The sequence below is a fragment of the Cladophialophora carrionii genome (genome assembly GCF_000365165.1).
Source record: "Cladophialophora carrionii CBS 160.54 unplaced genomic scaffold supercont1.1, whole genome shotgun sequence".
NCBI classification, from domain to species: Eukaryota; Fungi; Ascomycota; class Eurotiomycetes; order Chaetothyriales; family Herpotrichiellaceae; genus Cladophialophora; species Cladophialophora carrionii.
The window spans coordinates 3,700,450-3,716,224 of NW_008481816.1; the positions used below are offsets into that span (position 1 = coordinate 3,700,450).

General features: G+C 54.4%; 6 protein-coding genes across 6 annotated transcripts; 4 read left to right on the forward strand and 2 right to left on the reverse strand.

Annotated features, from left to right (window-relative positions):
• Positions 1-84: 84 nt before the first annotated feature.
• Positions 85-1,206, forward strand: G647_01317 (uncharacterized protein; the record flags this gene model as incomplete). The annotated part of the gene is made up of 1 exon (XM_008724717.1): positions 85-1,206. One exon carries the CDS (start codon positions 85-87, stop codon positions 1,204-1,206), a length of 1,122 nt encoding a protein of 373 aa, XP_008722939.1.
• Positions 1,207-3,593: 2,387 nt separating this feature from the next.
• Positions 3,594-5,431, reverse strand: G647_01318 (uncharacterized protein; the record flags this gene model as incomplete). Its single annotated transcript, XM_008724718.1, has 3 exons — positions 3,594-5,113; positions 5,169-5,319; positions 5,372-5,431. 3 exons carry the CDS (start codon positions 5,429-5,431, stop codon positions 3,594-3,596), a joined length of 1,731 nt encoding a protein of 576 aa, XP_008722940.1.
• A 2,699-nt stretch (positions 5,432-8,130) lies between these two features.
• Positions 8,131-9,185, forward strand: G647_01319 (uncharacterized protein; the record flags this gene model as incomplete). The annotated part of the gene is made up of 2 exons (XM_008724719.1): positions 8,131-8,337; positions 8,403-9,185. 2 exons carry the CDS (start codon positions 8,131-8,133, stop codon positions 9,183-9,185), a joined length of 990 nt encoding a protein of 329 aa, XP_008722941.1.
• Positions 9,186-9,828: 643 nt separating this feature from the next.
• Positions 9,829-10,308, forward strand: G647_01320 (uncharacterized protein; the record flags this gene model as incomplete). Its single annotated transcript, XM_008724720.1, has 1 exon — positions 9,829-10,308. The coding sequence occupies one exon, from the start codon at positions 9,829-9,831 to the stop codon at positions 10,306-10,308; it is 480 nt and encodes a 159-aa protein (XP_008722942.1).
• Positions 10,309-10,687: 379 nt separating this feature from the next.
• On the reverse strand, positions 10,688-12,154 carry G647_01321 (uncharacterized protein; the record flags this gene model as incomplete). Its single annotated transcript, XM_008724721.1, has 1 exon — positions 10,688-12,154. The coding sequence occupies one exon, from the start codon at positions 12,152-12,154 to the stop codon at positions 10,688-10,690; it is 1,467 nt and encodes a 488-aa protein (XP_008722943.1).
• Positions 12,155-14,099: 1,945 nt separating this feature from the next.
• On the forward strand, positions 14,100-15,357 carry G647_01322 (uncharacterized protein; the record flags this gene model as incomplete). The annotated part of the gene is made up of 2 exons (XM_008724722.1): positions 14,100-14,459; positions 14,515-15,357. 2 exons carry the CDS (start codon positions 14,100-14,102, stop codon positions 15,355-15,357), a joined length of 1,203 nt encoding a protein of 400 aa, XP_008722944.1.
• Between the last annotated feature and the right edge of the window lie 418 nt (positions 15,358-15,775).

Here is a 15,775-nt window from a genome sequence, read left to right on the forward strand (position 1 = left end):
TGATACTTTCCTTCCTGCGAAAGCTTTGTGCAAGCATTGCTAGACTCCGCATCTTCTCCAAGATTGATTCATTAGCATGGTAAAATGGCTACGAACACCACCCAGAGCAACCTCGTCCGCCTTGCGCCCCTACAGCTCAGCGAAGTGCCAGTGCACGCATCTCTCCCATGCTCGGAGGACACCACGCCACCCGAACTTCTTCCCTTCCTCTTGACGCTCCTCGACGACGGGATCGACTTCCTCTCGTCCACCAGCTTCATTGCGAACTTCAAACACCAGTCCACCAAAACCGCTCTCCCCAGCGAAGCGAAGGTCGACGTCCTGACATGTGACATCGCCGCGCGAGAGTTGGAGCAGATTGTGAAGTGGGACGGCGGCGCAACGACGCGAATCACGGCGGACGACAGTCCCAATGGCGCACAGGGTCAAGGTCAAGGCCAGAAAGCCGCGGAAGAGACATACACCCGACCGGGACGGAGCAAGCCGCCCGCTCGCGTCCTGAGCGGCGGCGAGCATTGGTTCGCCCGCAAGTCGGTCCACAAGGACCTCTCGTCCAAAGACACGACCTCGCCCGGAAACGCGAGCTGGCAGGAATTCATCTACGGCCTACGCGACAACCATTCCAAGCACGAAGAGGATTTCACGCCGAATCTGTACGACGCGCACCACGTGTGCGATTGGAACGGCGAGATCCAGCGTCTCGAATCCCAGGGCAAGATCGTGGGCAAACACGGGAGGAAATACACCTGCGCCACGATGGCCATATATGAGATGTGTCACGCCACGCCGCCGCCCACCTCTGCGCGCTGCTTCCCTGTTCTGGTCGCCACGGCGTCTCTTGGCCCGGACGAGTTTGTCGCCGTCACGGTGCCCGTGACGCTTGGCGCGTCCGTGTCTGCCTCGTTCTACTCGTCCGGCCGCCACGCCCAGGAGGGCAAAACGCCGCAGCAGCGGAAACCTGTCGTGCTGGGGATCTACGCTGCGGTCGAGACCGTGAAGCGACGGCCCAGAGAAGGCGCCGAGAGGGGCGTCGAGGGCAAGGAGGTCGAATGGATTATGGCGACGGCGAGTGATGCCAAGGGGAATCTGCCCATGTGGGTGCAAAAGATGAGTCTACCGGGCATGCTTCCCAAGGATGTCAGCTATTTCATGACGTGGATCAAGGGTGTGAGAGACGACGAGGTTGAAGCCGTCAAGGTGGTATGAGACGAGGAGGTTGAAGCTTTCAAGATGGTATGAGACGTGGAGGCTGAAGCCGTCAAGATGGTATGAGACTAGGAGATTGAAGCTTTCAAGGCGGTATGAGACTGCGGCAGGGAAGCCGTTCAACCGCGGGCGCTACATTTTAATCCCTTAATTGGCGGAATGCGACTTGAACTCTACAGGCGGCCAGATGCGAAAAGGCGACTTGAAACTCTTCCCCCATACTGGGTACAAGATCCGGCACAGAACACAGCGTTGGTCTCTCCACGGGTAGCGCGATACCAAGCCAGATCACGGAATCTCGACCTCAAACTGTTGGGTCTGGGAAGTCAGCCACCAGCAAGCCAGCCACGCTATTGACCACCTTTATTTTTAGCACGCAAGAACAGACAGAAGACGTTCATAACGTCTACCGAGCACTTTACTCCACGTGCGTGCATAACAACCAGGGATGGCCTCTCCACAGAGTACGACCGACAATGGATGGATGGATGGACGAGCCGGGAGCCACGTGCTGAGGACCCCATTCGGCTTTGCCATGTCCTACCGATGTTCGAGTCACAAGAGGAAAGATTGGAAGCAAAGGGAAGAGAAAAGTGACTCGCCAGTCGAGCACGCTATGGATTGGGCTAAAGATTCAGGCCATCATCAATACTGTGCCACGACTATCACCACCACCACTTACCGCATTTCTTCCGACGGGGAGAAAGCATCCTCTACTTCTCTCCATATAATCGTCCTTACAGGGTTCTTCGTAGAGTTCGGCCGTATGATCGGTCATGCCGGTTTTACGTACGGACCTAGGTAGGTAGGTATTCAAGATCGCATCAGCGGCATGTAATAACGACCCGGGACACCAATTGTATGAGTTTGAATATTCATGTGCATTCATTGTGTGGCGTTATCTCGCGTGGCATGGCGTGGCGTGGCGTGGCGTGGCGTGGCGTGGCATGTGCAGACACGGGCACGGCATATCATGTCATGTGATGGCGCATGCACTGGCAGTCGCTCGTCTTTCCGTGCCGAATGAAAGACTGGGCTTTACGAGGCGCGGACTCGTGTCAGCATGAGGTATTATACAGGACTTACGTCGTAGTAGGTACCCGTACGGGCGCCACCGTGTGGGCGGAGTAACTCCTCGTACCTCACCTAGCTGCACTCAGTACGGAGAACGTTACTTACACGAGACACAGCGCCACGACGGCGCAAGAGATCCTGAGGTGCCGCACGCTCCTGTATACCTTTGTCACCAGTGTGACTGCGTACTACGAGTACTAAGTACTAAGTACTTACTTACCTAGGTACCTTGGGAGGAGGTATGAACCCTAGGTAAGTACCTAAGTAAAATCCTGCGTGCCGAGTCATGGTGGACCGTTGAGGTGGACTGCGTACTCCCTACATTACTCTGTACGGAGTACTTCTACGGAGTGGTCGTCGTACCTTGTCTTGACCAGCCAGCCAGCCGTCAGTCAGCCCATCAGTCAGTCAGTCAGCTCGCCAGCCAGCCAGTCAGGGTTCTGATTAACATCGTGGACAAATACACAGTACATTCAGAGTACATACCTCGTACCGTGCAAGTACTCGGTACACATACAGTACCTAGGTACCTGAGATACCTACACGTAGCCACGCGCTTACACAGCATCTCTGGGCGTAGGGATTACTTACCCGTACCACTACCCTGGGATATATTAGGTATGTAACTCCGTACTCCGTACTCGTACTGGGTAACTCCGCAAGCACCGTTTCCCAGCCGAGTCGGTGGACACACAAGGTACCCGCAGGACGAGCCGCCGACGAGCAACGAGTAAGACTACGGGGTAATTAAGCCACAGGGGATTCCCCCCCAATGGGGTAGTCACTGTGTGCGTTCATACTGGGTACCTAGGTACTGATTTGATAGGCACGGTAAGGGGGCAAAAGGCGCGCTTATTCGCAGCCCCAGGCCAAGGCAGCCATCCATCTGAATCGGGTGGGTTCTTTCTTGTTTCGGGAAGGCCAGGCACGTCCAGGCCACTGGTCTGGTACCCAGTAGGATGAATGAGGTTTCTCCACTGAGTAATAGTGTGCGTGCGGCCGTGAGATACGAATTCGCCCGCCCTCCTGCCCATTACATACCTCAATGCTAATTGTGGGTCCCGAAACTCCCGCTCCAGTGCAGTCGTATTTTCCGATGCTCGCTAAAACGGCAAATGGCCCTCGCCCTAGCCTTGAGAAAAGAAAGCGCCTGCCTTGGTCTCGCTTCCCTCGTGCGGCCGTTCGATTCCTGGGCAGGAGTTGTGTCGCAGCGACATCATGTACTCGTACGCTGTCAAGTACCATAGATGCTGTCATGAGTGAGTACGTAGGCTCATCCCTCGCTTTTCCCGTCACGGTCTCCGTCTGAACATTCACGCCGCCGGCGCCGCCAACTCAACCCCTTCCCTGCTCTTGAACTGCACGACGGGGCCCACCCGATCTGATATCAGCCAATCCCTCAATTGATATTCGTCCTTCCTGTGTCGTCCTTCGCCGGTGGCCCACTCGACTCCTCCGCCTCCCTCGCCTGTGTGGTCGCCTTCTTTCAACCTCGTGTCGAACAGGAACATGACCCGTGCCACTGCCGTGTACAGTTCCATGTATGCCATGTTCTTGCCTACACAGCCTCGCGGGCCGGAGCTGAAGGCGTGGAATGCAATCTTCGCGACTTCCACCGACGTTGGCGTGACGGTGAATCCTGCCGTGGCTGAGGACTCGGGCCCCGGGATCCATCGTTCGGGAATGTACGAGAAGGAGTTGGGGAAGTAGGTCTCGTTGTGATGGATGGCGTAGATGGGGACCCCGACTGTCGTGCCGGCGGGGATGTGGCGACCATCGATCATGGCACCGCCCGGGAGGACGAGGCGGTCGAGCAAGCCCGGAACAGGAGGGGACATGCGCATCGCTTCGTCGATACACGCTCGCAGGTACGGCAGGTTGGTCAGTCGGGCCGAGTACTTGATCTCCTCGACGTCGGTGAACGCCGTGCGGATTTCTTCCTCCAACTTCTTCAGCGCCCTCTCGTTGCGCGTCAAGTAGAAGAACAGAGCTGAAAGCGCCGTGCTGGACGTGTCAGAGCCGGCGCCGACAAGCAACGCCGCCTCCCCGACGAGATCCTTGGGCAGGAACGTCTCTCCGGTCTGTGGGTCCTTGGCGCGGAGGAGGTAATAGAAGAAATCCTTGCGTTTGTCCCCTTCTGACTTCTCGGCGTCGGCCTTTTCCACGGCGAACCGCTTCTCAACTAATTTACCAATGTCCTGACGGAAGCGGACTTTGTTGATCAAGTTCTGGGCGCCTGTGGCCCGGCCAATCGCGGACAAGTGGTGAGGTTTCATGAATGGGAAGAGCAATTCGCGGGGAGGGAGGAAACAGACCTTGGCATCGATCAGCATCTTCGAGGTGGAAGACGGCGGGAGGATGTCACTTACCGCTTGTAGAAACCGGGAGCTCGAAATCAGGAGCTCCATAATATAACAGCCTCCCGTCTTCATGGCGTCGAAACTCGCTCCGAAACAGAGCTCTCCCAGGACATCGATGGTCAAAAGCGTGGACCAGTGGCCCATATCACGGTCCTTGCTCCACGCCGACTTCTCTTCGGTGTTTGAACCGTCTGTTTGGGCGAGATATGCGCACCAGTCGCGGATTCGTTCGACGATGTACTTGTCCAAATTGCTCATGGCACGATCCGAAAAGGCGTTGTTCAGCAGTTTCCGTTTGGCCGCATGGAGTTGACGGTCAGAGACGACGTGCGTGGTGATACCAGGATTGATCATTTCACCAGCATGAGTCCAGCCTGTTTTGACCATGTTGGCTCTTCGGTCGGTGTAGATGTCATTGACGGCCTGGGCGGTTCGGAAGGAGAGTTTGTCAGGTCCGAATCGGACAATATCGCCTGCAGAAGTGCTCTGTCAGTTGTGTTCCTTTTGCTCGCGAGGTCCTGGTCATACCGTATTTCTCATGCAAAAGTTGTAGGTCGACATGCCTCCTCCCGGCCCACGCGGATTTGGCCTCGGGCCACTGTGTCAGCCTCCATAGTAGCGGTCCAGGGTATTTGGCGAGAGGGTGAAAGTAGAGACGATAGATCGAGAGGCCAAAAAACTGTCGTGGCGCGTTAGCATTGAGCGGAAGAGCAGAGCGTCGTGGTCCTTACGTAGACGGCATTCGCTGCGACGAGGACAGCGACAAAGTCCAGCACTGAGAAAATGGCCATATCGAGAACCTGCACACAGACAGCAATCTGTCTCACTCGAGGTTCGAGCCAAGGAAGAGGAGCGTATGACGGGTATATATGCAGGTCACAGTCGTGCTCCTACTACCTCGTTGCGATTAATGCCATCCAACGACGCTCCTTCCTTTGTGAATTGTGCCCATGGAGCTGACCATCAGGCTTACCGGGTCCTCCTAGGAGCGAAGGGTGGATAGACAGATCCTGGACACACAGGGCCCTGTCGAGCGAATCTAGCGCGATGCACCGCTCTCTGTATGACGATGACTGGATAGGGCTGAGGCGAATGATGAAGCAGGGTTCAGGCCTCCGTCAAACCCGAAGGCTACACTGATTACCTGCCGTCCTATGGACCGTTCACGAGTAGCCGATTCCAGACCGCGGCGTAAGACACCTTCTTCGGCATTGACGTAGTTCAGTGTTGCGCGCATTTGTGCACAGGAGGCACATGTGGTGAGATGAAAGTCACTCATCCTCGAGAGTTCGAGTACTCGGTCAAGCGGCGAGACATGGAACTAAATCGGAAAGAGGGAAGGATCACAGTCGCAACGACTGGCGCTCGAGGCGTCCCACCATCGAAAATTGTGGGGAATGGATCTTGAGGCCTTCTGAGAGTCAGCAACTAATTAGTCATGCGCGACTGGAAACGTTACTCCGTACCCACATTGTTGTGCGTTACCCTGCGTGCTATTCCACAAATGCAGGTTGCGTTCTGATACAGAGTACGAAGGCGCGCAGAAAAGGCCTTTGCTATGGGAGTAGGAGAATGACATATCTATGAAGGACAGTTCATTTTCGATGGGCTGTCCTTGGTAATCGCGCCTAAAGCATTTGTTGCCAGATAGAGCACCCTGATTGTAACCCCCTCCAGGTGCAGGGTCCGGGCTGTGCTGGGCTTATCTTTGGTGGCAAGCCCCTAGGCCATTGTGCGAGCACTACACGGTAGAACTCATGTATCATCGTGCGATGAGGGTCTTTTTGGTCAGCACGGCAACACCTTGTCATTATTGCGATTCTTCGGTCGGTGCTGCCCATGGCGCCGGTCCTTGTTGTCCAGGCGATATTGTGAGCGGAGACGATGGTACGTGACCTTTGCTCGGCTTTGTCGGAATGGTATGAGCCCCGTTCCGAGATGAGAGCTGTAGGATCAGCTAGACTGTAGGTGAAGTCATGATTGGACGCCTTTGTTGTGACTCTGCCTTCTGTTAGCAGTGTACAACACCGAGTTCTGGGTACTGAGTACTCCGTCGGCGTCAGGCTATCGGTGGCCAAGCGGCCGTTTGGCCGCTCAGTGACAAGACCATATGTATACGTAATCAGCCCGTACGGCGTATCGCGCCCACCGATGAGTTTTTTATTGACAGTGCCTACCGTGGGCAAGGCGAGAGAGAACAGAGAAGCGGAAGCCACTGCTATGAGTACAAGGGCAGACAACCTCCGTGATTAAAAGATGACTCGGTGTCCATCCGTTAGTTCCCGCACAGATGAGGTGGTAGTGGGAAGTGGTCAGAGGAAAGGAACCTTGCAGAATGGATCCACACCATAATGCCACAGAACTAGTGTAGTACTCCGTACATCTATCCCGGAAGTCGTCTAGTGAAACATGCTTACGGTCCTTTGCTGCTTTACATAGCCAGCGGAGCTTTGCATAGCGGATGCTCTCACATTGGCGGGCGAAAAAAGGGCAATAGGTGGCGCTAGGTTGGATATGACGGAAGCAAGGCTAGACTGAGTACGGAGTATTGCCTGTTATGATTTACGATTCGTTCCGTGGGTCTAGTGATGTGCCTCGGATGTAACTCGTACTCGTAAGCAGATGGATGAACGAGCGACTCGGCTGAATGCAGATCCCACAGGCCACAGGAACGGAAGAGCCGCCGGCAGACGCTGCCTAGAACCTCCACAGTAGGATCAGGTCGCATGCTGGGCAATTAGGCCTGTCGGATTGGATACGCACTGATCGTAACTGGACAACGGACGAAAGAGCCTGCTGGGGCATTTCGCGCAGCATCCATCAATCCGGGGGTGCGGGTGTTAAAGGAGAGCGGTTAGTTGCAGTTAGTCATGGGTTACTTATCTCTGAAGGCGAAAACGGAACGTGAAGACCTAGGCATGTTAAATCACGTAAGTCACGTGATTTAACACGTGATTTAACACGTGACCATTTGCTGAGGTGGAGGTGCATGTGAAAGTCCACGTGAAAGCCAAAAGTGTAGCGTTCACCGGCCATTGACCCGGCCTCCCGGTCATTTGAATTGAAGAGCTGTCACCCACAGAGTGGCCGTATGCTTCACCGTAGCTGCTTTTCGTGCCTTCTCGACCTTCTCCAATCTGTCGGACTGGCAGCACCACAACCACCACAAGCACCACCCGCCCAACTTGCCACTACCCCAACTCTTCCATGTCGGTGGAGCGTCCACCACAAGTTGAAAATGGCCATGTGCGAAAACGGCACGGAAGGCCATTGCACTGACCTAGACCTAAACGCATACAAGCAGGAATTCTTTGGCCTTTTGCATTTTCGATTTGTTCGTGAGAATTGCATACCCCCGATCCCCGTTTCGATCTTTCCCGCTTATCTTAGAACGAGCTCGTCACCATCATCTGCGGCAGGATTACTTCCTTGACCAAAATCTCGCAACAGAGCTCAAATACACCCTCAGCACATCGGCATAAGAACCATCATGGATCTGTCCAAGATTTCCGGTCTGGGTTTCGTGGGCTTAGGGGCCATGGGACTCCCCATGGCCGGACACCTTGCAGCAAAGCTCCCTGAAAACGTCCATCTCTTCGTGTATGATATCAATCAAGCGAGCATGGATCAACTACACCAGGATTACCCTAATAGAATAACCAAGTGCTCGGGGGCAAAGGAGGTAGCGGACAAATCGGTAAGAGCGACCATGGCGACCTATTTCCGGTGATTCGGGCGTCCGATTGCTAACATGTGCACCAGGAAGTCATTTTGACCATGCTTCCGGAAGGAAAACATGTTCGATTAGTATACATGGAGGGCGGCTCCGAGACGATCTGCTCGAGTGACGTGTCGGGAAAGCTGCTGATTGACTGTTCGACCATCGACACGGCCAGTAGTCTGGCTGTGAAGAACTACATCAACGAGAAATTTCCGACCACATCTTTCTACGACGCGCCCGTCAGCGGAGGTGTGGTGGGAGCGCAGAAGGGAACGATAGCGTTCTTCCTGGGTTGCGACGGCAACGATGCAAACCTGCCTCAGGTCACGCACCTGCTGCAATTGATGGGCAAGGAGGTGATCCCGTGCGGCGGGCCGTCGAAGGGGCTGGCCGCGAAGTTGTCCAACAATTACTTATCAGGCATCATTGCGATTGCCGTCTCCGAAGCCATGGATATGGGTATGAGGTCGGGCCTGGACCCCCGCGTGCTGCACAAGGTCTACGGAGCGGGGACAGCGCAGAACACCATCTGTGACCGATTCTGTCCCGTCCCAGGTGTCTATCCCGAGGCGCCGTCATCGAGGGGCTACACCAACGGGTTCAAGGTGCAATTGATGCGGAAGGACTTTGGGCTGGCCTTGGATATGGCGAAACGGGTAGGCGCAAAGAACGTGCTGGGCGAGGCGGGATATGCGACATACGACGGAGCCAGTAATGATCCGAGATGCAAGGACCTAGACTCTAGAGTTGTCTTCCGCTACCTCGGCGGCAATGAGGACTGGCAAAAGGACGCCGACGAGGCTACGGCGAGCAAGCTGAAATAATCGGCTCTGAAGACGGAGTCGCACCACGTGTGCCCTTCAGCCTTACATAGAGACCTCTAGCCTCGACGTGTATGGCGCGCCCTGCTCAAGTCAAGTTGACCACGTGTGCCATGGCTCTCCTTCCCAGCGCGTGTGTGTGTGTCTCCGTTCTGGTCCTTGAATCCGAGGCCGAGAGCAAGACAGGGCAGGAAAAAAGAAGACCCGTGCGAGACCCGTGAGAGACTTGACCAAAGACCCACCGAATTGGAGAAGGTTGGAGAAAACGAAAACCAGACGCGTGCGGAGCACCGCAGAGTTACCGATAGCGGAGCGTCGACGAGAACATTGGAGGGGTAAACAGGTAAGGGGACGGAGTATCTGCGACAGTAAATAAGTACCGAGTAGACGTAGGAGTGAGATGAGGGGTCTTTTGTTTTTCCTGCCCACACGTTTTCTTACACCGACAGACCCCGTCGAACGCAAACGAGTCCCATTACAGACAGCACAGCACAAGAGCAGCAGCACGACAGCAGCACGATTGTCGTCACCAGCAACCAGCAACCAGCCAACCAGCCAACCAAGGTACCCTACCGTACGTACCATACGAGGCCGAGAAGGAAAAACCCGTGCCCAGACCGAGACTTTTGTTATTATTATTTAAACCATGTCTTCCGACCCAGCCAAGGCGACCTCGAGCGTCGACCCCTCCCTGCGGCCCCTGCACGAGGGTCTCTTTAACGCGGGTCTCGCGGTGCGTCGCGCCGTGGTGGGCGACGCGTACGTCGACCGCGCCCTCACAAACGGCAGCTCCGAGTTCTCGCGCCCGGGCCAGGAACTGGTGACGGAATTCTGCTGGGGTTACGCGTGGACGCGGCCGGGCCTGTCGCGCAGGGACCGCAGCCTGCTGAACATTGGCATGTTGATGGCCTTGAACAGGGCCCCGGAGCTGGCCGTCCACGTCAGAGGGGCCCGGCGCAACGGCTTGAGCGAGGAAGAGATCAGAGAGGCCATCCTGCATGCCACGACGTACTGTGGCGTGCCTGCGGGAGTGGACGCCATGAAGACGGCCGAGGCCGTGTTGAACGATATGGCCGAGAAGGGCGAGATGGCGAGAGAGTTGGGCGCCAAGAGTAAGGATGCATGAACCTGGACAAGGCCAGACAAGAAATGAGATATAGATTGATGCGGAGTGGCACAGAGTCGTGTTATGAGGCCAAGTTTAGAGTCTTTCGGCTTGAAAGCAACAGACCGTACGAAGTACAATCTTCGTGACTTGCATGGATATTACGATCGGAGAGAAGAGCAGCCTCTGGCATTTGAACACGATTTTCTAGTCGCCAATGCGCCATCACCTTTCCTTTTTGGCTTTGCTATACAATACGTGTGAATTATCTGTCTACTGAATGCCCGAACAGGCTGTCGGTTGAGTCCCTACTTTTTGCCCAACCTCGCTAACATGCGGCACGAAATCCAAAAAGAAGGCGATTGATAATCGATTTTTGGCGGCTGTCGCTCTTGCTTGTTCATACGGCATCAGCCGCGATACCGTGCTTGTCTTTGGTCTCGGTCTCCTTCTCGGTCGCAGAAGGCTGTGCTCCAAAGGTCTCAGTCGTGCTCTCCGACTGGGCCTTGGCACGTTCGAATTCCATCGATGTGGCTGCCGTGGTGGCTTTGGCTCTCAGTGCGGCTCTGATCTCGGGCAGGGAGCGATCATTCCAAGCCTCGTAATCGCTCATGCTCAGTGGGTACAAGACTTTGTTTTGTGCAGCAGCAACGAAGTCGTTCGTGGTTGGAACGGGCATGCTCGTCAAGACATCGATATCAGAGGCCAACTCTCGGCAGAAAGCATCGAGGGGGAGGTCATTGACATCAACACCAAATGGGTTCTCAATCTCGTAGCCGATAGCCGCAAGTCCTAGGATGATGTACGCTGCAAGCATTGTACCAAAGATGGTCATCCAGCCCAGCTTGCTGTAGAGCTGGAAGGGCAACACCAGGATATACACCCATGTGATTTGAGAGATCGAGATGGAATACGCAATGGGAACAGGTGTATTGAGCACCCTTTCAGTACCGGTGAGGATGTCGGCAAGTTGGACCAGGCTGTTCATCGAATTGCTCTGGTGGATCGGAAGTGTGAGCTGGCCGTTGGTGCAGATTTCCTCCAGATAGGCGCCTAGGTAGTTGAGGATCTCCAGTGGAAGGTTGCCCAGGTTTTCACGCGAGCGCTTGATCACCTTCCGAGGGTTCGAGTGGGCAAAAGTGACGCCAAGGTATTCCCCAGTGGCTTTCCAAGAACTGACTTTCTTCGGCTTCAGTTTCGTCTGGTCAGCTTCACCAGCCAGGGTGTGCAGGTTCCCAATGAGCGGTTGGAGGTCCGGATAGTCAATAGCGGGTTCGAATCGAAGACGATGCTTCAGCGCCACGGCGAACGCATTGATCAGATTCAGAGCCGTCAACTTAGCCAGGACATCGGCCTTTGTTTGCTCCTCGCCTTCATCTTTACGTTCTTTCGTGTGGATCCAGATCATCCTCGCCAGACTCCTCCCCGTCACCATTAATTGTGCCCAGTACTTCCGACCCTCTGAGTATCTTTCGTAGGCGGTGGAGGAACGGAAAGACAAAGCCAAACCGACCACGAAACCGGTGATGGTGAGCAGGACCGAATCGAAGACCAACTCGTGTACGAACTTTGATATGCAGGTGAACAGAGTAGCCCAGCAGGCGACAAAGAAGAGCGGTAGGATCATTTTAGGGACAACGCTGCCATGAATCCGCAGAAAGAACGGCCATTTCGAATGGTGGTTCATATCACGAGGCCCAACAAACAGGTCTTCAAGATCCATTGAATTATGCGTTGGAGCCCGTAGTGCTAGAGGTTTGAAGTCGGGGACTCGGCCGGGAGAGAGGAGCGTATTGGGATCGTTCGAGCAGGTCGAAGAGGCGAAGTCGGTGACTGTTAGTTTGAGATTCTTGTTATTTCCTTCCATCTTGAACACGCTCGCTCGAGCAGCTGAATGTCAACGCAGAAAATCAAGCTAAGGGAGAAGAATGGGCCCAATCTTGGACTTGGAGAGTATCAACTAGACGAATCCTGAGGAATTATTGCCGGTGATCAACACCAGATAGAACGTGCAAGAGGACAATGAATGAAGGATTGTCGAAGGATTTCTCAACAAAGGGTTTGAAAGCAATCCTGCGAGCAACAATGCAATAAAAGGTCGCCAAGTGGTGACAGGGAAAGCATTGGCACAAAACGGTCCGCAAGGCGTGTCGACACGGGGCTAGTGTAGCCATGGGTTCGGTATGTAACTGCGATGCTTCTGGTGCTGACTCCGACCGGCTGAAAGAAACGAACACTCAATTAGGGATAGTGAGCATGACATCCTGGTCAAATGCCATGTTTGTTCCAGGGGCCAAGTAACGCCATCTAACGGAGAAGCTGTGTTGGCTGAAATTCGTTGTGCTACCGCCAAGGTCTTGGGGTTTGAGCTGAAACAGGAGGAACGGAGGGTTCTTCGAATGGACTTCAGCCAGGTGACTTGATGCATAGCCTGGACACATGGTAATTTGTGAATGGAGGACTGGCACCAGAAGATGCGGATGGAAATCGGTTGTGAAACCAGGAGGCGAGAAGAGATGGCAAAGTGGACGGAGCTTTGCCATGGCCAGGCGCAGGGGCTGAAGCCAAGCTTTGGTAGCGGCGGTTGGCCTCGCCGGTGGGCGGTTCCAGCCCTGACCTATCGTTTTTGTCGCTCATCCCCGCATGGATCCGGTTCTTAGGGTTCCCTAATTTGTACAAGGTCCAGTTCCTTCGTCTGCACACCGAGAGGTGAGCTTCGGCCAAGTAACAAAGCCGAACGCTTCGGCCTCCAAACTTGTAGAGACGCCACCGTACGTGTACAAATTGAGCAAGCTCGCCAGCTGACACACCTCCATAGCATGAGTGTGGTTCTCAGATACGAACCCTCGAAATCCTCTCTGCAAAGTAGTGCGGACCGTTTATCACGTGATATGTCAGCAGACTTCAGCCCAGCTCTGCGCAGTCTCAACGAATAATCGTGTCGGCTGCACGCAGGTGTTTTGTTGCGTTTTGCTCAATTCATCTCCGCACTTCTTGCCCTCGAATGGAAGGACAAAGTGCTCGTATACGAACACGGGCCTTCATGGTGTCGCTTTGGCTTTGCTATCTGTCGGCGGCTGGCCAACGCTGTGTATGCATGGACTGATTGATCATATGAATGATGAAGTACGGGAGTACAATGATGGAATTCAAAATTGCCCCAAGCTCTCCTGAGTTCGCTCATGCTTTGATCACGCTTGCCAGAATACACAAGCCACGCTGAGTATTGCTTTCCCCCAGCGATCTTCCCAGTAGACCCCAAGAACATACCTACGTCGAGTTGAAACCAATGATGCACTGCATGCAGATCACTGATCTAATCGGCGCCCACGAGTCCCGAAACTGTACGAGTTACTTGTACTCGTACAATGCGGATGTGTGTTTCCGACCTTCTGACTCGGCCCGAAATTGGGGTACGATGCTGCATCCGGCGTGATCTGGGCGCTGCCTCTTTCAACTTAGGGCGTCCAAAAACGACTAAAGGGGCTTGACTGCAAGGGGCATCGCCACCAACCGCTGCGAAACCGCTTCTGGCGGTTTTCTGGTAGAGACACTGCTGGGTTCGCTCCGTGCTGCCTCGCCAGCCTCGACGCGCACTGATAATTCCATGCGGTTGGTAGGTGACAAAGTCTAATGTGTCTTGTTGGGCTTGCCTTTTCTGGGCAGAGTCGACGATTGTGATGAAACATCAAGTGACAAGATTGCAAGGCCTCACTGCGCGAAAGGGACCACGTACGAAGGACGTCAGGTTGATCACTTAGTCGGCGGGTCACTGTGTTCCACTATACTGGAGGCCCATCCCAACAGGCGCGATGCTGTTTCCTTGGCCAACGCGGCTCAACTTCGTCGTCGTCATCATCATTGTCGCACTGATCTTGTTCTACACATCCTTCCGGGCACCTATTCCCAAAGAGCAAGATGTCGTCGAAATCCCTGCTACCCCTCCCACCGGATCGAACACGAAGCCAGCGACGAAGTCGAGCTATGTCGATGATTCGATATACCAAGTGCAGAACGAGACGCTAGGTTTTCAAGAGATATACATGATTTCCCTGCCCGGGAGGACGGACAAACAGGATGCCTTTGCGATGCAGGCAGCGTTCTCGGACATCGCATATACGCAGATGGATGGAGTCTACGGACATGAAGTACCGGCGAAGGCTTTACCGCATGTGCGTGCTGCCTATGCAACATACCACTTCGCACACCCTGCTAACTACATCACAGACGATGGACCAGGCGGGTAACGTGATCGGATGTTGGCGTGCACATATGAATGTTTATCAACGGATGGTGCATGAAAAGGTGTCTAGCGCCCTGATTTTCGAAGACGATGCCGACTGGGACGTGGCGATTAAGCTGCAACTCGTACAATTCGCCAGAGGGTCAAGGTTCATCACGAACACGACCCAGGATGCAACACCTCACTCTCCCTATGGCGATGACTGGGACATTCTGTGGATAGGCCATTGTGGTACTTGGGTGCTTCCTGACGACAACCGCCGGTTTTTCGTCATTCCTGACGATCCTACCACCGAACTACCACAATTCCGGCATGACAATGTCGACCAGCCCAAGATGACTCCTTGGGAAAAGGGTCCCGATGGTGGAAATCATACGAGGATAGTCTTTCGTTCCGAGGGAGCAGTGTGTACGGCGGCATACGCCATCTCCCAAAAAGGCGCACGGAAAGCTCTTTACCACATGTCAATGGTCCCGTACAATAGTCCCATCGACTGGGGCTTGGCCAACCTGTGCAAGAATAAGGAGTACAACCTCACTTGCATATCACCGTGGCCTCAACTTGTTGGGGTATCTCGACCAACCGCAAATACAGCCAAATGGAGCGACATCGGTTATGGTCCGGACGATCAGAGACAGGTCGAAGAGGGCCAGTCACTACATCTTGTGTATCCCATGCGTCAGAACATTCCAAATCTGCTTCAAGGGAAGGAGATCTTTGACAGCAGGTATCCCGACATCGCCCCACCCAGGAGCATTAGAGAGATTGGAAGTGCAGTCGGCCATATTGAGATTCTGGAACCCGAGGACGTGCCTGAGCTGGGCTGAAGACTGAAGCCTTGCAAGAGGAGACATATATTCCAGTTTAACACGGCCCAGCTCTGGAAGGTCTCCTATCAACGATGAACGATGAAATCAAGTGGTGTGACCTAACCACGGAAAGGGAAACCTCGAACTCAAGTCACCACCCTTTTGGGTACCACTTGTCGCCGGGAACAAAGTTCTGAGACGAGAGTCGGCTCGAGAAGGTCCCGGCCTGAGCGAGTTCCAGAAAGACGGCATAATGCGCGCGCCAGAGGGACAGTCCCGGTACTGCTTGAAGGGGCTTTACCAGAGTGTATCAATAAGCTGTTACACAGCTGTCATGCCGAATCGTCACACACCCTCGTCGGCAAATGCGGTCAGCATGTTGCGAATGCTCTTGGATTGGCATATCTGCAGGGCCGGTAAAATTCGCCCTTCCCCA